Source organism: Ascidiella aspersa, chromosome 3 (genome assembly GCF_963924565.1).
Source record: "Ascidiella aspersa chromosome 3, kaAscAspe10.2, whole genome shotgun sequence".
NCBI classification, from domain to species: domain Eukaryota; kingdom Metazoa; phylum Chordata; class Ascidiacea; order Phlebobranchia; family Ascidiidae; genus Ascidiella; species Ascidiella aspersa.
In genome coordinates, this window is record NC_139449.1 from 22,935,547 (window position 1) to 22,959,602 (window position 24,056).

Consider the following 24,056-nt stretch of genomic DNA (forward strand, 5'->3'; position numbering starts at 1 on the left):
AGTAACCCCGTAAAGAAAATTTGCTTAGGAAGAGTTAAAACAAAATAAACTAATAAAACGAAAGAAAAAGCTCGCCCAAGTTTAACAATTGTTTTCGCCACGTTGATACAAACTGTGTTTATAATGTTACCATTTAGTTTGTTTTAAGTTAGTTGCACAAGCTCCGCTTCGGTCAAACAGATTTTTAAGAGGCACGAACGATGGCCATTTCACGACACTCGCACACCTTTTTTTTCCATATTCGATAACCACATTTGCCAACGTTTAAATTCTATGTAACGAATAATTTGCCCGCCACATGAATTGAGAGAAAAAACACAGCAAAAATAGTATTGACTTCAAATATATCCTTGTTTTTTATTTATTTTTAGTTTCGTTTTAGTCTTATTGATTACCGTAACTTACGCGAATTTACACGTGCTCTCTTGTCTATTGTTTAGAAGCAAAGTTTTTTTTTCTGTTTTAGGCAAAAATATTCCAGAAATCTGAACTGTTTTGCCAATTTGAATAGGATTTTAATTTACTTTATTCCTTGGTTTATGTGCATTAGGGCAAAATGGGCCACGTACGTTTCAACATCTAAAAAACAAAAAAAGTTGACACCCAGCACTGCCCACTGGTATAAAATTAACGGCACGTTGACAGGCTTTCACATCGCAAAACGTAAGTTTCCCGCACCAAACTCACAGTTATAAATCTATTGTGAAACAGAGTATATTAGAGTTCTTCTATAAATCGACCTACAATTTCCACAAGACCAGGGGTCGACAACCTACAACCCGCCAATGTAATTCAACCGGCCCGCCTTTTTAACAAACTAGACATGATTCCATTTCAAATAGGCCTACTTTTTGACTATTTTAACCACGTAAGTGCGAAAAATGTTCGCGCTTTGTGCAAATGATCTTTCTACGACCAGTTCGTTTACGTTTTGAGGCTGTCTTTTGACCAAGATCAGCGCTTCTATACCGTTGCGCAGTGGAGCTGCCAAGAACGTCGCGAACAAACGGAAAACGTAGCCTATTCAAACATATTGGGCATATATTTTTTAACATTTTTTATTATTTATTTTCGGCAATGTAATAAAAACTTGGAAGAAATTTAAAAGAAATACCAGTACACCAAAATAAAATCGTGCTCGCTACGCTCGCCAGGTACCGCCGGACATAAAAAGGTTAATAAACACTGAACTAGATTAACTATGAAGATTATCGTGTTTCCTCAAAGTAGTCTTATTACACTTTTCATTAATAGTATGGATGATGACGTGTCAACTCTAATTTTAAACCAAACAAACGCATTTTTGTTCGCGTTTGCGCCAACACTTATAGCTGCCTCCTTAAATGTAATTAAACAAGTTTTTAAGTGCAAAACAAGATTTGAGGCCCAACGAATTAAAAGTTGTTCTAACATTTCAATAACACAATTCGTAGATAGCATTTTGTGCTGCCCCATGGACCTTTCAGAGTTTGGTTTTGGCCCGCGACTAGAAAAAAGTTGCCGGCCCCTGCACTAGACTTTGATATTTTCGCAGCTCTCTCGAAACAGATGGTTTTTAGTACAATTGTTTGTGACGTTACAACGTCGTACATGCGGCTTTAGTAAACTTACACAAGGATAGTACAACATGTATTAGTAGTCAATAAGAGGCCATAGCTTATTGGCTTTGATTTTTTTATTGTTGATTTTTTGCGGGTTTACTTTCTTCGTTTTATTCTAATTATCTTTTTTTTAAAGTATTCCATAAACTTCAACTCTGTCGCGGTTTCCATTTTGCTAGCCACCGGGCAATTAGCACAAATAGTCCTTTTTGAAAAATACAAAAACAAATTGGTAAACGGTAATAGAAATATCACAACACATACATTCGTGAATTTGAAAGTTTATTGTTGTTTTACTAAATATTTTTGAAGTTATGTAAGGAAAAGGGATACCGTAGCAGGTGTAGTTATAAAATTACATTAATCAAAACTCCTTGCAACCTCCTTGCAACCTGTATTGCAATTGCGGGAAGATCCATACATCCGCTTTCTCAATAAGCGTGGCTTCCTCTGCACATGCGAATATTTTACATTTTTGATCACAAAAGTTTGCGTCATTTCGGTATTTTGTACGCTGTTTTAAACGGGGCCTTCACTCACGCCTTGTGTTTGCACTACACAATCAGGCTTTTGTCTCGCCACAGCTATAGTTAGCTTGACATGCCGTAGTTGGTTTTAATATAAAACAGGGCTATAGGCAATTTTTTTTTACAACGGTACACATAGAGACATAAAATTTTGTGGCGGGCCACATAAAAACTTTAATTTTAATTTACCCTGTGACATGAGCACAGATAACACTGATGCACATTTCTCGATATATTCGAATTTATTAAGTTGTTGGGTCTTATATTTACCCATTAGAGAGAGATTAGAAGAAGACCGTTATAGGCTACCGGTACTAAAGTTTTGTTCAGTGCAGACAAAAAGTACAGTAAAGACAAAAAGTCAAAAATATTTTCACTAAAGGGTGAAAAGCAAGTTGTAACATTAATATCTGCAGGGGATGTTGTAGGGTTTTGTGATGTCAGCTGGTCAATGCTTCGCACTTATGTGATTATTTCTGTGTCATTTGCAATGTAGCGTTGTGGCAGATTCATTTGTTATACGCATTCTGCGTCTAACTCACACCCTAGTGTTACATCTTAATTGGCATTTCGTTTCGGCTTCATAAGTCATCGGGATTGGACCTAGAACTAGTTCCTTTCGGGACTCACCAGAGTTACTTACGGGCTGACTAGTGCATCTTAACTTGGCCCACGAACATCTTCATAGCTATCGACTTGTGCTGTTAACAGCTATATGCTAACGTGATCTATAGTTTGAAACTGGTTGTTCGTTCATCAACTAGTAGGCCTACAATTCTAATCACCAGAACATCTGGTGGCTGCTCGTGAATTAGATACGCACTTGAATTTGGAGTCGGAACGAAAGCGTCATTTAGAACGCTCTTCTGTTGAACAAACTATTATAAGTTTAACAATCTAAACTCGTGTTCCACAATGCTCCCTGCGCATCAGTCTTTCCGCAGGAGGCAACTATGTTCAACCGTGTGTAACATTATACCGGCAACCAATGAAGCCCGAATTGTTAGACGACTAACGAGTTTACCAAGTTTGATTGGTTATCGTTTATTATTATATTAGTGGTTTGACTTAAAGATACCTTGCTCCAATAATGACTTGACTTGGGCAATTTATTACTTGGACTGGGACTTGACTTGCTATATTTCGAAAAGACTTGAACTGGAGTTATTTCACAAACGACTTGACTTGGACAGTCATTTTGAAATGACTTGTTTATATTTTTCTTTAGCTTTTACTTACATTCGGTAGTTAAAATTGTAACGGGAACCGGTTACCTTTTCATATTAAAAAAATCGGTTAAATAGAGATGTGGTATGCTACTCTGCCAGAAGGCAATAAATATTCATTTAAAAAAAGGAGATGAAGCCAACCCAAGTTTTCGCTATATTATAACCAAAAATATAAAACGTAGTGCTTATTTTTACTGTTGTGTCTTTTAGACTTTTTAGCGAACATTTTCATGAAAAACTGGGCTAGGACAGGGTTGTAGATGCGTTATAAACGAAGAGATTATAATCTCTTTGGTTATCAAAGTTAAGCAAAAATACCGAAAAAAACTATTTTACAAAAAATAAGCCGCGGGCCGAATTAAATTGCTTGATGGGCCGGATTAGTCCTGCGGGCCGTCTTTAGTCCATGTCTGCTATGAAGTAATAATTGTGGTAAACGGCCCTGTAAATGGCATGAAAATTTAAATTATCATTATAAAAACACTACCACTACCCACTCTGCTGCATGCTCAGTGCTAAGTGTTTTTAAGCTGATTGAATAAGCATATAAATTTGGATTGTTTCATAATAAATTTGACATTCAAAACCATAGGTGACGATTCCTTAAAACAAAGAGGTACACAACGCTTTCGTAAAAATTTTGCTGAATTAGTCGTCCTTTTTTCTTGTGATTTTGACGCATTCTCTCGTTCGTGCATCTTGTTATAGTGAGTGAGTTATAACTGGAAAATCTCAACATTAAAATTATACCTAATTACGTTATTCAATGAAACATATGTACACAGTACACACCCTTTTTTTGTCAAAAAGCAGCTTCAGAAGGGCTAGACTCCAGTTGTTAACACACATTTGTGTGTACATATGTTTCATTGAATAAATGATATGGTACTGTGAATCCCCTTCAATATGAAGTTGCTTGTACTAAAAGATTTAGCAAGCATTGGCATATGGTTGTTTCTTGACTCGCTCCTCTTTGAGCCTGCATAGCTCAGTTGGTAGAGCGACGGTCCCGGCTTGACTGGAGGTTGTGAGTTCAAATCTCACTGCAGGCTAGTTGTTTTTCTAGCCTGCTCTGCTTGCATCATTGATCGACAGATTCGGTGAGTCTGCAATGGCTTTTAGTGTATTTACGTTATTATGATGTTTAAACTTTTTTTTACATTAGCTCCAATCATTTAATTAAGCTCATTTAATGTTGTGTGGTATAGCTTCTGCAATTTTACAAGGCCTCTTGAATTAAAGGTTGCACCATTATTTGTTTTTATTAAAAAAAAGTGCATGCATTTTTATTGGTAGAATAAACTTAATTTCGAAAATAAAGCCATTCAGGCAACGACTTAAGTTGTTTTAAAGTTTTTGCTATGTTGAACAGGGATTATAAAAAATTTCCCGAGATTCGGGTTTGATAATTCGTGGAAAATCCCAGGATTTTCCATTCAAAACATTCCCGGAGAGGAACCCGAATATAAATGCAAATCATACAGATATCAGAGATAAAATGAAAGTTGGTATAAGGCTACTTGGGAGATTAACCAAATATATATATATATAAATATATATATATATCTGATAACTGACAAAAATAGGCGCTGACTGGAATAAAATCCTACCACTTTTTTACAGTATCAATTGAGAAATACTATATACGGATCTGTTCATAAGTTTAATGATGAAAATAACGGCCCAAATAGACGTTAAAAAGTGATAAAGCATGTCGCTTTTAACGTCTATTTGGGTTGTTATTTTCACCATTAAATTGAGAAATAAATATTGGAGTTAATCATACTTGACCAACACAAACGCAAATACTAACTAGCACCCTAATCCAAAGCAATAAAAAACCCCGGACAAAAATGTGTTGTAGGATTTTAGACCAGCGCCCAAAAATGTGTTAAACGCTACACAGCGCAAAAAAAGAATGGGAAAAATTTCCATACACAGCAATAAAACATAGCTTTTTTATTGTTTAGAGCAGGTCGAGCCAGCTTCTGTTTGATTGCGGTCGACTAAAATATTCTCGATCTTCTGGCTTGATAAAAACTCACAAGAACACTTATTAAACATTTTGAGTATAAATTGCATTATGAGTAATAATTGAAAAATAAAGTGGTTCAACTACCTGTTTATTGCATATAAAATTAAACTCCCAAAATAGTCTAGATTACAACTGTACTGTATTTTTTCTTAATATTTTGTTTTTTGCAGAATATGATTTGTTTTACAAACACACAAATATAAAAAGTTACAATTTACTTTTTTTAGCTACCTTCCAGAATTAAAACAACAAATTTAAATAAAATGATCTGTTTTATGTCGGTGCTCTAAAACCTAACATGAATGTATGATAAAAAGATATTAGTATATTGGTTTTATGAATAAGTGTTTAAAAAAAAGGCATAAGGAAAGGTTGACAAAAAAAGGCATAAGGAAGGTTGACAAATGATCACTAGGTAAGACTTTTGAATTATTTCAGTTTGTAGCAATGTTTGAAACTTTGCTTAAGTTGTAAATGTGCGACAAATAATGTGAAAAAGGCCACTTCTTATGTTTGTTATATTTTTTAGAACATCAAGATCTATAACATCTTTAAATATGAGTGGACGAAAAGGAAAGTTGAGCAAGTCTTCACCAAGCCAAAATTCCAAAAAAATGTTTTCAAACAAAAGGTAACTACCATTATTTGCAGTTATCTTGGCAAAATGCTTTTATAGTTTAGTTAAAATGGCTATGAGTAGTTTTTATTTAAATGGTGTTGTAATTGGTGTAATAAACAAAATTATTAGAGAAGACACTAATGTATGTAACAATGTTTAAATGTTTTTTCTATAAGATGTGCACTATTAGTTTTTTTGTTTTAACTGCATTTTATTTAAAAATATGTGTATAAAATTGTGTTCAAACCCTATTTTTAGTTGTAACATTTTTGATGAAAGATATTTGTTTTATTATCGATGTCTATAAAAACTAATAACAAAAACTGTTTTTTAGCAACACATCACAGAACAACATAAATGAAGTGTGGCCGGGTCCAAACCACAGAGTAGTAACATTTTTTTGCAGACTGAATGCGCCAAAATTTAATGTTGACCCTATTGCTAAATTATTTGGAACAGTTGAAAAGCACACTTGTGTTTCAACCAAGAATTTCAACTTGGTGACTATTTAACGTATATATTTGTTGAAATTGTCTGTAAAGTATATTTTTTCCCAAAAAAGATAAAAGTTAGCATTGATACAATCTGTGAAATCTGTCTTAGTAGTATTTGCAATACCAACAATTTTATTAATACCTGTTTGAATTGATTTTGTTATTTTCAACTTTCGCTTAACAAGTTGTTATTAAGTCCAGGAACATAGTATAATAAATCGATTTTGTTAATAGATAAAGGTTGAAATGTCTACCAGTGCTGAAGCGATAGCACTATGGAACAACTACAAGACTGTATCATTGCCTGGAGTATTACACGTCACCCCTGATAGAAATCCAGTATGTATCCTTATGTTTGTTTAGTTATAATATATTATACTAAATAGTGCAATAATATTTAACTTGTAAATACACTAAAATATTTGTAAAGCATAGTATATTTCTGTCAATTATGCAGTGATTGAAATATGGTTTACTATAAAAATAACTTTTGATTTGGCTATGAAAATTTTTTTTTGATATTGCATGTGATTTGTTTAGACACTTCAAAACGAAAAGCATTATGAAGAATTCTGGTCTGAAGCAGATGTTAAAAAGGGTCTTGAAAGTGGAGAACTTGTTTCAGGAAATCTACGAATAAGTTCTAAAAACTTTCGTCTTGCCTTTATAAGTGCTGAGGTTTGGTTTAAATTCCGTTTGTGTAGTAATTACCGGCTGTTCACGTAACACACCACATTGTCTTAGAACACAAATTATGAATGCCCAACTACTGCGAGAGTCACACTTATATACAGACACAGGAATAAGTCATAAATGTCGCACACAACAATCCTATACACAGGGTTGCCATCGAAGTGGACCCCAAAATAAGGACAACCAAAAAATTAGATTAGTATTTAAAAAACGTTTTTGGACATGCATTGTATTTAAACGAGCCATATCATATCACACTCCATACTTTTTGCCAGAAACAATCTGCTCCAGCAATTTATCAAGGTTTTTGGTTGTTTTTCGGTCTCCTCCTGTCAATGTTGCTTGAAAAACGCTATTTTAAAAATCCGACACATAACGGGATCGACTAGGTGAAATGTGGCTATGAAATTTTCCCATTACCAATCACTTCGCAAAAAAATGCTGCCTTTGACACACCCTATTCTGCTGAAGCCTAAACAGCTGCAACCTTGTACTGCTGTTTTCTGCTAAAATGTTTGTCAGCTGCTGTATTCTGGTAGAGCAGCCAAAACAGTTGTACCACTGCCTTATACCTATCTTTCCACTTAAGACTAAAATATTGAGACTTGTTCGCCACGGGACTACCTTTTCATTTATGATGTCATAAAATCTCGGCGCAAAGCATAATTTTAGAATATTATTTAACACTGGGTACCAAAGGAAAATAATCAAAGTTCTGCAGTTGTTGAAAATAAGACAAAATAATGACACACTTTGAAAATAAGAATATTTCTTAGAAATAAGGACATTTAATTTTTCTAAGACCTGGCCCCTTAAAATAAGGACAAATCTTAGAAATAAGGAAGGTATGGCAACCCTGCCCATACAACACCATATCACATATAAATAACTCTACAGTTCATATATCTGGTAATAGCATTATTATTTTTGTGGCCACATGGAAATAATCTTTTAGTTTCCTTTAATTGCATTGTACCAACAAAATAAGTATGTATAGATTAAAATTGTGTTTATGAATAATGTATATACAGAGTGGGCCAAAAGTAGGCTTACAGTTATAAAAAGCCCCCCACCCACCCACAAAAAAAAGAAATCCATTTGTGTCAGGTCAGGTGAGCGTGGTGGTCATTCAATGCTACCTCAGAAATGTTTAATAACGGTAAGCCTACTTTTGGCCCACCCTGTTTAAATAAATTGTATAAAAAAGAACACTGTTCTCAACACACAGTGACATAATTTTTGGATATTTAAACAAGCTGGGTATTTGTTCGGATAAAACCAGCAGTAAATGTTTTTTTAAGGTATGGTGGCAATTGTGTTTGCAAATTTAGACTGCTTTACAGCTTGTGGAGCAGGCACCTAATGCCTGCTTAATACTAAATGTTACAAATTATGTACACAATAACAAACGATTCAGAAGCAAACTAAATGTTATCTTGCAGAATGGCAAAGATGTGGTTATTGTCGATTTACTTGCTCGGAATAGAGCCTTAGTAAACGATGTTGTTGCTGTAAAGGTTAACAACGAATCTCAATGGCTGGTAAGGCTTCTTTATTTGTAAGAGTCATTTAATAAGTATATAAGAATTAACAGGGTGATTTATGTAAAATGGTTTATGTTTCCACCTGTAAGTGTAGCCAACATTAAAGATGGGATAATTTACAAATACTAATTCACCTTTGTTGCAGTTTCTTCCTAAGGTGCTTAACATTAAATAACATTTGTATGAAAAGACATGTTCTCATTAAGAGACCTATTTCATGGTCAGGTGTCGTTTTAACTTACCACACCACATTTTTGCATCAATAAAGTTGCATTTTTCCAGCGTCCAGAAGACAAGGGTGGCAACAGGGAAGGTGTATCAAATAACACTTCTGGTGATCTTGCAGAAGGTTTAAATAAATTGTCTGTGAATGCTTCAAATGGAAATCCAGCAACATCCCCAGGTAATGGTAACTTAAAAAGTAAAGAGTAATGTCCGATACTTGACATTTTATTCCGATATCGATAATTATTGATATTTTGGACAAAAAGTATTGCAATATAATCCATGAACAAACGACTTTATTACTATGCTTAAACAATCTAGGTTATTAGGCCAAAATTTAGTGTTCAGAAGTTCAGTAACCTCCAACATTTAACCTACTATTGTCTGATAAATTACCTTTAAATGTAGTTGGATCACAAATCATGTCCAAATTTCTGTGTTAATTTGGTATCGATCAGCACCAATACAACCCAAGTATCGAACTAGTAACTATACTACCACTTTTGATTGGGTATCTGCTCCAATCCTATATTGTCAAATGTTCCTAAAAGTAAATGGACATAAGAGCCCCTCGCATCCTGATGTACATTTACACACCGAAAAATCCAAACAGCAAACTCTTTCCTAAAAACTGTGTCAGTCATTTATCACATTTCCTAAAATAAGGGATTTTAACTATTGCCTTACCTAGAGATTTTAATGTTGTTTGTAATGACAGGTAAGAACAACTTTTCGAGGACAACAAACTTTAAAGACGTCAGAAAGACGGGACATGTAGTTGCCATCCTTGAACGGAGGCATAATCGTATGGCCAGTGGCAAGCTGACCAAGCAGGTAAGATATCTATGGGTTGTTGTTATGATATAAGCGCAATATATTTGTTATATGTGTGAATTTTGTGATGAGGTATATTTTTAAAGTTATTTCTCGTTTTGTTGTTAATGTAAAAAAAATGATAACAGTTTTATTTTAGTACTTTATATTTTTATAAATTAGGTTGTTTATGTTACATCAGTCAATACAAAAGTATTTACCAGATAATATCAATTCTATAGGCTAACCAGTACCGCTTCGAATCCACCAACTCCACGTTCCCGCGAATTTACATCCCCAAACAACAAGTGGAGGCGAAACTCAACAAGCAGAATTACACCAACGTGATGTTTACCGCGAAAATTACAGATTGGGATAAAACAAGTCTGTTTCCCCAAGGGTAGATTTGGCCAAAGTTTTTCATTTAGTTTTAAATTTTGACTTTAAACGTCCGTAATTTAGTGCCATTTGTGTCAGCATCCGGGTTTCGAGTGTGTTACACGTCGTTGACAATGTTTTCATTATTTGAAAATTTCACTTAATAACATCCACTGGGTTTTGCAATCTAACTCCCAAGTGAGAGTATCGGTACCCGTCCAAACTAGGGTGGTATTGATGTCGATCCGATAGCAAATTACTTAAAAGTAATCATTTGAGCTTGGTATGGTTTGTAATATAACTGAAACTGTTTCCCAACGCCCGCGATTTTTTGCTTGAAAAGCATCACGTTTGTACGTTTCATTTTAATTCAATGTTGCTTATTTCACCATGATAATCATGCAACTTGGTTTTTGAGAGGATTGACGGTACTTGGCCAAAATATGGAGTATCGATTTTGAAATGTATTACGCAATATCGGACATCAGTACTCGTTACGAATTTCTACCTCAATTTAAAAATAAAAAACATTATTTGAAATTTATTTAATTTTTCGCGTCCCTTCAAAAGATTTTTATTCCCACTGCTACCCTAACGCGCCTTTTTTCGTCGCCTTTGACGACGATTTTAACGCAGTGCTTTGGTTTTGTAGGGAACTGTGCGAATGCATTGGAAACATGGGCGAAATCGAGGCCGAGACGCGGGCCATTCTGTTCGATCATGACGTCGATTCTGAGGAATTTAACGAATCGGTAACCGACTGTCTCCCCAAGCAACTGCCCTGGTCCGTACCACAGGTCGGTCGATTTTTATTACGGCGTGTACTTATGTCAGTGCACCGTAAAGTCTAAATTTATCTGTCTGCAAATTTTGCTTTGTCGAAGAAAGGGTCAACTGTATACAGTATATACTAAAATGACCATATGTTTTATAAGTAAAATATAATATATCGGAATGCTTCGATTTTTCAGGCCGAAAGAGAACGCAGACGTGATTTCACAAACGAGTGCATATTTTCCATCGATCCTTCGAGCGCCAGAGACTTGGACGACGCGTTGCACTGCAAAGCTTTAGGAGAGGGTAGCTTGTGTTTTTGCATTGAGTCGGTAATGCTCGTTGTGTGACGAGATATTTTGCATTTTTAATCAAAATAACCCTTCTGGCAATTAATTGTTTTTGTTTTAAAACATTTTGATTCCTACGTACAATGTACGGCGGGAGAGCTATTTTGATTAACATTAAGACTGATAGCAACAGTTTATCTATTTGGTAGCTTTATTGGTAACTTGGCCATTCAAATACCCTCTCGTATTTAGTTGTTAAATTATAACTTCTACCTGGGATAACATCACATCCCGATATAATTTGATTGGGGCACATTTTTTTTACAAACTTGCCAAAAAAAAACAGTAACTTCAATCAGCTTTCATGGGATAAATGTATTTTTGACATATTCCAATGAAAGCCGCTTTTAGCTGTCGACGATTAATTTGTGGACCATAAGCGACCTAAAGATGTGTACTCGGGCATTTAGAGTTTTTTCCAGTAAAAGTGAAAGATATCTTTCAACTTAAATCAAAGCGTGTCAAGTTGTCAACTATACACCAACTTGATTCAAAACTTCGCCTTTCTCTAAAATTTGTTGAAACAAAGATCGCCTATAGTTGTCTCAGTGTGTTTATTTCTCGCGACAACCCCATAACAGTCTTCCCGCACCTTTTCCAGGCAAGTACGAGGTGGGTGTGCACATTGCTGATGTGAGCCACTTCGTGAAGCCCGGCACGGCGGTAGACCAGGTGGCCAACCAGCGCTGCACCTCGGTATACATGGTACAGCGGGTCGTGCCCATGCTACCACGACTGCTGTGCGAGGAGCTGTGCAGTCTGAATCCCGGCCAGGAGCGACTTGCTTTCTCCGTTGTTTGGACTCTTAACGAGCAGGGAAAGGTGAGCAGGAGTCTTGGAGCGGATTGCTGGCTTGATTCGTTTTTATACCGGGAAAGCCAGGTTGATTGTATGGGTGTGACCGAATAGTTTTCTCTGTTCGTGTGCTATTTTAGTTTTCGTTATTGTACTGTTTTATCTTGAGTTTCTTAGATCGCAAAATAAGATGAATCTGAATCTGGACCATCGCTAATGTTTCAAGTAGTGCTAGAAACTGTATTAAGTGTACGTCGCCTGAACGTAGGTTGAACAACATTTTATTAATCGGATCAAAAATTGAATTTTCTTGTGAAGTTTTAACGAAATCAGTCTGCCTATTATATAAACAATTTAAAAGCATGACAGTGCCCCAACCGTTCTTCGGTCGTGTGTTAATTCAACATGGCAATTTTTACTACAATTGTAAAGTGAACTTGCATCTTCCTTTTGATATTTCCTTGGATCGGGTCGCTTTATTTTGTGTAATCTTTATGGCGAACAGACTAGCAAGGTTGAACGAACGTTTTACTTTGTGCCAGGTCTTCTCGCAATGGTTCGGCCGCTCGGTGATCAACTCGTGCGCCAAGCTGAGCTACGACCACGCCCAGTCCTTCATCGAAAAACCCGAGCGCGACTTCGCCGTTCCCGATCAAGCCGCCCAGGAAAAGGAGTTCCCCGACATTAGTGGCGGCTACTCTCTCAACGTCATCAAGGAAAAAGTTCTCACTCTTCACAAGGTTAGCTGGTGACGAGCTTTAGATAGACACGTGCCCGCCGTTATTAGTTTGCAAGACAATTTTTTTGTTAACGAAAGAAATGAAAACACTTCTAATAGAAACAATATATTTTTATCTCTTTAAAACAATGTCATTTTCAGTTGGGAATGTAAAGAAAGCTATTTTATATGAATATAATAAAATCGAAATTTCTCCGTTTTTCAAACGATTCGCCAATATATCTTGTATTGCACAATAAATATTACCAAACATCAGTGTGAAAATTCAGGTTTCCTTGACTTAAATTTTCACACTGGTCGTAAAGAAAACTGGTAAAATGTTTGAATAAAACAACATGTTTATTTTACCAAGGGCCGGTGTATTGTGTTCCTGTGTCACTTTTGCGAAATTTACTACTTCACCCAAATACGATTAAATAAATCATCATTTGAAAGTGAACACACACCCGAATCACTTAACTTTTTACTTCGTTTTATTTATTTCCCGACAATTAGGCGACAATCTTGATTAAAGCATATTTTTTGTCGTGTTACCTTTTACATCGAGTAAAGCAATACTTTTCAGAAACAACACGTTAACAATAATAAACAGTATTAAAAGGAAGAATTTAACTTTAGAACCTATCAGAAGATCGCCAAAAAAAAAAAATTTAACACGATAAAAAAGTATTACATTTAAAGAAATTTACATCGGACAGAATGGAATTCAACTGGGTAGAATCCGTCAGAAAACTACAACTGAGATGGTAACATCGATTTTTTGACCAATAGTAAACTAATCTCACGTAGCAAAAGCTGACCAGTAAAAACTGGACAGTCAAGAAACAATTTATCTATTGGTGTTCATGAAGCAACGCAATAACGAATTCAAACCCGTTTTTTTTTTCAGATCGCTCAGAACCTCCGCGAGCAGCGAAAGCGGGACGGCGCTCTGCGTCTTGATCAGGTTCGACTCGCCTTTACACTTGACTTGGAAAAAGGCCTGCCCATCGGATGCTACCCGTACCAGTACAAGAAAAGCAACGAGTAAGAGTGTGGTAACAGGTCCTGGTGTCTGCGACACCTTCATATATAAGCCTGTTTTATCACCTGTTAAACAATATTTAGTGTTCATTCGTTTTCAGTTTTTGGCTGTGCTTTGTGTTTGTTATGTTGTGATTTTTAAGCCTTCTATTTTACTGCGAATCTAGGAAACTTTATTTAGTTTATCACCTAAAGAATGTAAATTGAAGACTACACAAATTCCGCAAAAAATAACAGCGGGTTTCTTAACGGGTTTTGTGCTGCCTTCACTAAGTAGTATATCTACAATGCACCGCCTGATTCTTAGACATTTTCGTCACGTCTTGAAGTGAAAAAAAAATTTGAAATGTTCATTGCCAACCGATTTCACCTTTTTAGGCTCATCGAAGAATTCATGCTGCTAGCCAACATCGCCGTGGCGCATAGGATTTTTAAAAATCTGCCCTCTCAGGCGTTTTTGCGTTGTCACCCTGAGCCCAAAGAGGTGAGCGTTAGCGCGCAGTGACAACTTTTGCGCGTTGAATTTTTCTTCAGGAAAGTTTTATTTTATTTTGAAGTTTTTATCTTCATTTTTAGGAAATGATGAAAGATGTCGTCTCGCATTGCAACGAGATCGGTCTTCCTATTGATGCAACAAGCTCCGAGACACTGTCGGTTAGTTTGCGTAAGCTTACAACGCTTTCAACTTTGATTTATATACGATACATAGCATGATAATGAATTGCAAAGCCAAAAAGGTCTAGTAGCTCGACATCATCTTCAGTTAATGTGTGTACACAGCTACATTACAGATTCGTACATAGTGTACCGAAAAAAACACATATTATTGCAAAGATAAAAAAGCACATATTGTAAAGCTAGTTCTTGATTATATATACACATACGTATATTTTGTAATTTAGCCCATTGAAGGTAAACCGGCCCAAAAAATTTTGGCCTGCATAAAACCTTTACCGAGACGAAGCGCCCTAATTAGAGTTGTGCGGTTTTATTTCTTGCTTTGCTTGTTCCTGACAAGGCCGGAGAATTTAGATTTAGTCTTTGAAAAGGAAACTCTATTTATATTGTGCTGCGCTGCTTGCAATTACACATTGATGTTTTGTTTTTTGCTGCGCTCATATTCTGTAATGATAACTTTATAAAAAAGGGAAAATGAAAAGCTGTTTAGTTTTGTTTCCTATGTTTTGCTAATCCGTTGGTTAGGGCTAACATCCTCTGTTGTTTGCTGCAGCATTCGTTGGAACAGGCAACCGGCGATGACGAATACTCGACCTGCCGCAAACAAGCCCTTTTCATGCTTGCCATCAAACCACAACAGGTAACGTTTTTTTAACGAATTGTTTTTGTTGAATTAGTCAATTACACAGGTTTCGTTTTGGTATAGATGTCTACTCCTTAGAGGTTTACAGTCAACCTGTTTTGAAATTAGGAATGACTTTTTACCTAAAAATCATGCCAAAGGTTATGTTGCCGGCAAGCTTGTGTTCAAATTTGCTACATACCCGATAAAAAGGTTCTTACAACCGTGGCCCGGATACAAAATTTTGTCTAGAACTTTGTAATTTAATTCAACTAAAAAGAACGAACAGTTCACCATTTATAGGATATTTTCGTTTGGGTAAACATTAAATAATAATTTGTTTTTAATCTCGAATCTTATCGAAGTGCGGAGGGTCGTAACAAACACTTTTAGAAATAACAAGTTTAAACCTGGACTCTGGAGTCGGATTTTCCATCGTTTATCGGTTCCGAACTAGGTACTGCTAAAGACTCCACACACATAAACCGACTCCTTCGGGGTCCGATTCAAATCGGGCTCCGCGATATTTGTTTTACAGGCCCCCATTGTACTACTTTCCGCACAGATTATTTATTAGTTTTCATGTCCTAGGGGAAAAACAATACTCCCAAATGGTTATTCGTTGCTGATCCCGATGTAGTCATCCTAACTGGCATTGTCGTTTTCTGGCTAATCGCTTTTTCGTTTTTCAGCTGGCCCAGTATTTCTGCGCCGGTGTGTACGATGACCAGAGGCGCTATCGTCATTACGCGCTCAACGTCCCACTCTACACTCACTTCACTTCGCCCATCAGGAGATACGCCGACCTCGTGGTTCATCGGCAGCTCGCCGCAGTGTTGGGTAATTTCCATTAAATTTAGAAACACTTATGTGAATATAAGAGATAAGGAATCGCTTGCTGATTCTAAGATGTAAAAGAAAGATTCTTTCGGAAAATGTGCATTTGCTACCAGGCATTGTTTCATTCGTAAAATTGTTCTTCCGGCAAAATGTCGTTAAATTACCAATGTTTCGACCACCTATTTGGGAAGTCTTATTCAGGGCAATATAATTGCAACTATGTGCGAAATATATATATACCAGACAAACAGTAAAATAAAACCAACAAAACAAATAGTTGTAATTATATTGCCCTGAAAAAGAATGTCCGAATAGGTGGTCAAACGTTGGTACTTTAATAATTTTTTGCTGGAATATAAATTTTACAAGTGAACGGTTCTTACTTTCGAATCAGTTGGTTTACACTGTTTTGTAAAAATAGTTATAAAAGCCTAAACTATTTCTTGAAATTTACTAAAACATGTATTTCGCTTAACAAAATCGGCATCCCCTGTTTAAAGATGCGTTGTGCAAGTCACCCGCCGTTCTCTGCAGACATCTGCAAGCGTTAAACTTCGGTAAACATTTTACATTGCCTTGACTTGTTGTTTGTTTTTGTACGTTAGTCACTATTAACATTGGATTTTTTTAGGATAACATGGATTAGTTTGCTTGATTCGCGGCCCGGTTGCTAACTAAGTTTCACAAGCAGAAAATAGAGTGACCAACCGCTTAACTTTGTACGTTTTGTCGAACTTTTCTTGAATTAATTTTTTTTAATACTATGTTTCCATTTCTCTCTCTCATGAAAAAAACTCCTCTTATTTCTTTACAATATAATTCAACAAAAAACATTTTTTAAACACTCAGATTTTTTCAGGTGACGATTCCGACTTTAAGATGATGAACACGCAAGTCGACTCCCTCAACTCGCAAGCGCAGTTGTGCAATCACAGGAAGACAAACTCGAAGAGCGCGCAAGAAGCCAGCGGCGACCTCTTCTTTAATGTTCTCGTTAATGTGAGCAATTTTCTTGTTTTGTTTATTAGTTTATCCTTGCTACTATAGTTTTAGTTTTCGCATGCGCCCTGCTTTCGAGAGAAATTAAGGGGTCTTTCTGAACCAACTGATTAATTTAAATTACTAATAGGTCAGAAACTTTAGTTTGCATATAACTAGTAACTTCATTGGCTATAATGACGTAAAATGCCAAACAAGACTTGCACATTCCTACTCTTAATCGCCAGTAATATTTTTGTATGTTTTTTTTTCATTAACCTGAAATGTTGAGCAATGCTTTCACATTCACAAAACAAATTTACATTTGACAAAATGTGAAAACCTGACTTAGCAAATGTGAAACCTGACTTTTGATTAACAACACAGTTGAATCAGTTATGCATAAATGCATATTCGAATCTATACTTAAACTAATCGTTGATATTAATTACCACTAAATCGGAATTTATGATTTATTGAAAACCTTAATTGTATTTATAATTTAGCTTGCCACTCCATACACAGAAAACGTGATTAACAAGTTAAACCATGATTTTTCTAAAATAGTTTTGTATTACCAATTTATGGCTACGCAGAAATCGCAAAATTATTGGTTGAAATGCTTGGCGTTAAACCAGATTTTTAACCATTGCAATATTTTTGGGATCGCGGATCAGTTATCGATCGGCAAATGCTGACCAAGTATAGTGTTTGTTTGTAAAGTTTCAAATAAAGCAAAAGGTTTTTGTTTAGAACTTCGGACCACTTGAATGTCGTGGTATGGTGATGTACGTCAACGATCTGAGCCTTGACGTTCTTTCAGTCGAATATGGCGTCGTGAAACGGGTTTATTTTGACGTGAGTTTAATTCCTATGGTATTCAATTTCCTTAAGTGACTTTGCTATGCATCGCTGTGTATATTGTTTAGATTTTGCTTTAAATAAGTACTTCGTTCATTTAAAAAAAAATTCAATAATTTTTTTTATTTAAAATCTGAATGAAAATGTTCACTTTGTTTAATATAACTAGTTAAGGCTAAAAACAAGTAATTGAGTTTGAAACGTCGGTTCGCTATGTGGCACGAGTTTGGTGCTAAACACTTGTTAACTTAATAACCCTGTCATTATTTCACAGAAACTTCCAATACTTGCTTACAAGCTGGCCGAGCAAAAGGTTACCGGAAAAAATCTTCAAGTTAATGTACGCATTTTTCGTACAATTTAGTGTTGTTAACTTGTATTTCAATTAATTTGTTTTGTTTTTAAATATTTTCTTGGTTCGCGTGACCTTTAGGTGATTTGTTGTCGATATTCTTTATTGAAAGTAATATATATTTATTTATGTAGGTTGTGAAGTTAAAATGGCCGACTGAAGACAACAAGCGGCCTCTTCTTCCAGAAATGTAAATATTTGAAATCTTATTTTCATTAAAATGAAAGCTTCATAAGCATAAGTGTACACTGTATAACAACTGTGATCTTACCCTTCTGATGTCGTTGATTAACAATAACGGCTTTCATATTGCAAAATATGTCTTCAACGGACTAACCCAATTAGTCGATTAATTAAGAATATTCATGCAAGCCAGGCTATACCGGTATGGCCGGAGGTCGTGAGTTTGAAACTCGCCATAGGCTGTTTTTTAGCCTGGCTTGCATCAATGTTCTTAATTAATCGACTGATTAGGTTAGTTAGTCTGTTGAAGACCTACTGTGTACTAATTTCCACTAGCTATAATAAGACAACTGTTCAGTCTTCACATTTGTTTCATAGCACAAAGGACAAAGGCACGAGACCCTCATACGACAGCTGTAGCGGAATCGAACAAGTTATCCAAGTGTTCGACATCCTTCCAATGGTCCTGGAGAAAAGTGACCCAGAAAGCGTTCGTTCAGTGACGGTAAGTAGAGAGCAAACCACATTTAGGTCCAACAAACTGGATTGTGCAACCCTTTTAGCTATACGTGCCAAATTTGTGTATGCGATTAGACCAAAAACCTACGCGAAAGTTTTTCGGGCGGTACACAAGTAGCCTCATTTTTTCACAAAAACTTGAATTCACAACTTTGCGTTTTGTTTATCTGATTTTGTTTACAAAGAAAAAAGAATTCCCGAAGAGTAGCGCAGTTGCTTTGAAAAGTCGTACAACACTGTGGCACAGTGGGCGTTAATTATGTCAAACGATTGCTGTTGATAGATATCATCTACTGATTTATAGTTTAAACTACAAATAGCGTTGAATAATGCTATCTATTTTTAGTAGGCCAACATCATTCTTTTGAATAAATTACGATTCGATCAAGTTAGTTGTTTTTCAAGAAGTGGTACGCGTGACACTACAGAGCGTCTAAGTGGTACGAGATTGTAAAAAGGTTGGGAAACCCTGGATTAGACGAAGTGCCAAGTCGACCAGATTTGATTTTTCTTAAGTTATAGCGTCCTGAAGTTTCCAAATGTTAATTAGGGTTAGCAGTACTCTATAAAGGTATTACTGAAAAGTTTCTCACCAACGTACGTTTAAACAAATCCTTTTTTTCCGCCATTGTACAGTTGTAGCTAGGCTTTATACTGAAGCAATCAAACAGTGAGAGGCAATATATCAAACAGAATTTGTGCTATTATTACCAGTAGATTTGCAGATGTTTATTTCAGTATAGATGAAAATTACTCGTCAGCTTTGACACACAGTCTTCTTTATTACTCTTCGAATTGATTTGGTATGAAAACGTATTCGAAAAAGGCCTTATGTTTTTTTTTAATTTTCCTGACGGGGGTTCTTAAACTGGGGGCGTGAAGGGTCTGCAAGGGGGTTCAAAAAGCTCTCCAAAAAAAAACTTCCTTTTCATGTTTTTTGTATTGCTAACGCGAATATATCTTTTTAACTACTTTTTAGTAGTGATTGTTACACAGTATTTTATTCCAATCACTTACTATACATACTGTACAAGAGCGTACAGTGTTTTAGGTGGAATTGCACCAGTTCTTTTCTTCAAATTAAATTTACCATAAAAATAAAAGCGAATATTAGGGGGCCGCGGGATATTACTATTATTCCAGTTTTACCACGTAGTTGTGGTCCACGGGATAGCCGTACTCCGTCGTACAGTAAATTCGTTCTATACTTTATTTTAAAATGGTGTTGTTAAAGTTTTTATTTAGGCTCATTTTTGTATTAAAGGGACACCTAGGCGTTGGTCCCCAAAATTGTACCTATAGCCAAGTTGAACAGTGTAAATCATAACAAATTTCGCACCTTGCGTGAACTCATTTTAGTTTTAAATAAATCTATTCACTTCAGCCTAAAAGCGCAATACTTACGCTACAAAGTCCAATTTCTGTTAAATTAAACTAAAAATGCCGTTATTTTGAACAATAGTCGAATGTCTTATATCATGTGCTTCGCGTTACGTATCCTTTTAATTAGCGTTTTGCCGATTCAGCAAGCAATACACGTTAGTTTAGGAATGCTTAAAACGTCGCATTTCTCACAGTGTACTTGACAATAAATCAGACCTATTTCTTTACTTTCCAGACCTCCGTAAAATCGCCACTGGTTGCCCCGACAATCTCCCTTGCGACAGCTTCTTCGCAGTAATCAGATCTGACATCTCGTTTTCACTATTTATATGTAAACCTGGTGGTTTTACTTATATGTTGTTTGTACGTTTTGTCTCTGTGTCGAACTAAGCTTCGTGTGCAAGGCCTGGCTATCGTAACGATAGCGTGGCGACTCTTATCGTTTTTAGCAATGCGTTTGTTATTTACGTTTTGGTTATTTTATAACCGTCTTAACGCAAATGGAATAAAATCGACGCTTAAATATTTGGTTTGCTTATAGAGTAGAAACTTAAAATAAAGTTGTTCTGTTTGGTATTGGTGCACAATATCCTGTACGAAAAAGGAAAAATATATTTTTAATATTGAGTGGAATTAACAAAAAATATCCATTTAATGAGCAAAGCTGTCATATCAAGCTTGAAAGCTTATGGAATTCAGGCTTACAAGTTCCCAAATAGGACCAAAGTGTTTCTGATTTTGAACAAAATATTCCGCAGACTATTGTTAGGGTTATTTCGAAGGTCACTCTGGCTCACGTCACATTTCAGGGTCTATTTGACCAATTAAAGGGTTGGTTATGGTATAATACAGGGGTGTGGAACTTTTTACACTGCCGGGCCAAATATGTGTATTCGGATTAGACCACGGGCCACTTGCACATACCTCGTCGATCACCTGTTAGTGACTAACACAAAAAAAAAACGTTTTGCTTTTAAAGAATCAAAATCACTTTAATGAGAGCATTGAAGCTGGCCTGCTTTCCCAACCACCCTATCCAGGTTCACGTTAATTTAAGTGCTGGCAACCCGAAGTCTCCACACAATCTGTTCTGAGCGATGTGGGGATTTCATGCACCCCAGTTTAGAAAAAAATGTTCACACACGCACGATGAACCGAATAACGCAATCTTTGAAGTAACAAGTTTTCTGAGCTGTGGAAATTTATTAAGATCGAGATGATTGCGGTGAAAAAATACTTTTTAGATGCGCAGAGAGATTTTTTTCTTTTTTTTACAACTCACATGAACATTGAAATTGGTTGAAAAACAATTACAATTCAATTTTTCAAATGAGCGCCCTGTAGAGTGTAGACTTAACCTTTTACCACATAACTTAATAGTAAGTCATTTCAAACCAACTTGTTTATAACGACACCAAAGCAAATCGCTTTGAAGGATCTTATAGTTTCCTAGCGGTCTTAGTGATGTATAAGAATATCAAATACTCATGGTTACATTTGTGTCGGTTTCAAACATCAATGACCAAGCAGTTTAACTAATTAAGATTTATTGACACGATTGCATGGCAAACGTCAAACTTTTATCACCAATGTTGCAAACATTTCTCACACATAACAGTAATCAAAAAAGAACAACAACAACAGCAAGTAAGCTTTCCGTCCAGTATATTTTATTTTTATTACTTTTAAACTTAATAAATATTGTTAAAAAATCTATTTTTTTTACGTAATTAAGATGACAACACTTAGGCTATGACTTGATACCAGGTTTCTACTGGACATAAACACTCGCGGTAGAAAATATTGTAAACACCTCGATTCAAGGTCAAGCAGTGGACGGCGCAAACTACTACACGCCATTTGGTGGACGGCAGGTTGTATGCAAATTGCACTAAGGGTATTTTACGATTGGACGACAACTTCGATTAATTGGCAGCAGGTTGAATAATAATAATAGACACTAATAGCAGTTCTTATTCTATACGACGAGGAAATTTCAAATTTTGACACCGTCGTTAATATGATTGCGCGCTTACTAATATCATAGCAGGTTGATTGACGTACCAAAATCAAAGCATAGTGGTGAATATGATTTAGATAAACGCTACTTTATGGCTCAATATCGCAAGTTAAAATTTCAGTTTACAAGTAGCAGCCTTTCTGCATATGTGGCTGTTTCCGAACAAATTCGATGGTATTTGATCACGATAACAAAACAAAAAACAGATTCTTTTAACATGGGTGTATGATATATTACGCTTGATTTTTGAGGCAGCGCATGCCCAATGAACCTAGAATCAAGTTAGCAAGAAGAACCATTTAAACATTTAGGAGGGGTCAACCAAGATGTTGGCGGTTAGATCAGAGTTTTGTAGTTTGAATTTAAGGTAGAATGGCCTTCTACTTTTTCTTTCACAAAGAATAAAACGTGGGCAAGCTCACAAGCACATTATCGTTTACACAGTATGAGCACACCACAACGAATCAAGAACACTATAATAGTACGGCATAAAAAAAATAAAAGGCTACATGTTGTTCAAGTTTAAATGATTGAAAGCAAAAGTTGGAAGACATTTGATTTTATGGAGATATCGTCTACTGGTAAGATTTGATATAAATAAGGTTGACTGTGGATAAAAATACAGCGATCTACTGACAAAAAAACTTGTATTGTAAAGTCATTACATCTTACAAACACATCTTGCACCCTGAATAATAAGTTATATAGAGAAGAAAATACCATATATTACAAAGCCGGAATCTTTATTCAATTCATCCGACTTTTTGAAACTACAGGGCAGGCATTTTTGCAAACGACAAATAAAGTATGAACAAAAAGCAGCAAAACAAAAAAAATTAAATTTTCATCGAACCAGGCGCTGGATGTAGGCGGCCACGTCGGGCACTTTGGAAGCCTGCAAAGCGGCGATCAGCTGTTCGATATTGGCCTGCTGGCCATTGCACGTCAGCCACATTCGCAACATGAACGATCGCTGGCGAGCCGGCTCCTTGGGGTAGCGCCGCTCCACGTAGCTGATTATCCTTTGCGCGTTGCGCCACTCGTTCCGCACCGGTGACTTGCCGGCGGATGTCGACGACGCCGATGACGTCGATGATGAGTCGTCGCTGTCAGTGAGGTCCTTAGCGGGTGGAGCTGGAGATGCTTGAGGTGCCCGGGTCTTAATGTCGGGCAGGGCGAGATTTGAGACCACTTGCTCTGGCCACTGCAGGTGCTGGCAGAGTGTGGTCCAGTGCACGCCGTTGTCTTCAAGTCCACCCTCGATGTACGCGAATGCCTCACGCAAGTCTGTGAGGAAATTCGGGTATATGTTTATATTCCTATGGGCTATTGGTATATATTTTTGCATGAGTATTTTACCAATGAAACCTTAAAACACAAGTTTACAGATTTGAATATCATTATGGGACAGAAAAAATTGCAAGTAAACTGTATTATATAACTTAAAACTACGTACTGTCTAGCCGAGATTTGAGGACGAATGTCTTCTCTCTGACGGCGGGTAGCGGGATTCGTAGTTGCACAGATTGCAGTCGATTTCGTAGGATTTCGGGATCGGATTTCTCCAGGTAACGTTTGTTCCAGGCAGCTCTGCTGTTGTAGAACCTTTCCATTTTCTCTTGTAAGGACGCGGCGTATTCTTCGCTTATCCTCACTTTTTCTTGCATAGCATCAAGATCCGCTCGTTGGGATCGAACCCGGGACTCCATGAACTCGTAGCTACGAAAAAAAATACTTATATATACAATTTTCTAAAATTTTATTTACAATGATTTGTTCAA

The 24,056-nt window shown here is 36.3% G+C and overlaps 2 protein-coding genes across 3 annotated transcripts; one reads left to right on the top strand and one right to left on the bottom strand.

Annotated features, from left to right (window-relative positions):
* The first annotated feature begins 4,090 nt into the window (after nt 1-4,090).
* LOC146160920 (DIS3-like exonuclease 2) lies at nt 4,091-20,772 on the top strand. Of its 2 annotated transcripts, none has more exons than XM_083383603.1 (24): nt 4,091-4,457; nt 5,922-6,023; nt 6,346-6,511; nt 6,740-6,844; nt 7,046-7,183; nt 8,641-8,739; nt 9,025-9,145; nt 9,686-9,801; nt 10,023-10,180; nt 10,811-10,955; nt 11,130-11,238; nt 11,884-12,104; nt 12,620-12,817; nt 13,706-13,842; nt 14,218-14,323; nt 14,416-14,493; nt 15,071-15,157; nt 15,832-15,979; nt 16,839-16,978; nt 17,711-17,815; nt 18,093-18,158; nt 18,305-18,360; nt 18,732-18,858; nt 20,491-20,772. In XM_083383603.1, the coding sequence occupies exons 2-24, from the start codon at nt 5,950-5,952 to the stop codon at nt 20,551-20,553; spliced, it is 2,763 nt and encodes a 920-aa protein (XP_083239729.1). In that variant the 5' UTR covers nt 4,091-4,457; nt 5,922-5,949; the 3' UTR covers nt 20,554-20,772. The 2 variants fall into 2 exon arrangements, with proteins under 2 accessions (XP_083239729.1, XP_083239728.1); XM_083383602.1 differs by lacking the exon at nt 4,091-4,457 and adding an exon at nt 5,603-5,807.
* A 1,019-nt stretch (nt 20,773-21,791) lies between these two features.
* Nucleotides 21,792-23,988, bottom strand: LOC146160921 (uncharacterized). The gene is made up of 2 exons (XM_083385432.1): nt 23,732-23,988; nt 21,792-23,562 (listed from the first exon to the last, which is right to left on the bottom strand). Exons 1-2 carry the CDS (start codon nt 23,982-23,984, stop codon nt 23,120-23,122), a joined length of 696 nt encoding a protein of 231 aa, XP_083241558.1. The 5' UTR covers nt 23,985-23,988; the 3' UTR covers nt 21,792-23,119.
* Nucleotides 23,989-24,056: the final 68 nt, after the last annotated feature.

Bases quoted from the DNA above. Each gene is read 5' to 3' on its own strand.
- LOC146160921 (XM_083385432.1), bottom strand. From the start codon at position 23,984: ATGGAGTCCCGGGTTCGATCCCAACGAGCGGATCTTGATGCTATGCAA. The intron at 23,563-23,731 runs GTACGTAGTTTT...ATTTCCTCACAG, and splicing joins CCTCAAATCTCGGCTAGACA to ACTTGCGTGAGGCATTCGCG.
- LOC146160920 (XM_083383602.1), top strand. The intron at 6,024-6,345 runs GTAACTACCATT...ACTGTTTTTTAG, and splicing joins AAAATGTTTTCAAACAAAAG to CAACACATCACAGAACAACA. The intron at 18,159-18,304 runs GTACGCATTTTT...TTATTTATGTAG, and splicing joins GAAAAAATCTTCAAGTTAAT to GTTGTGAAGTTAAAATGGCC.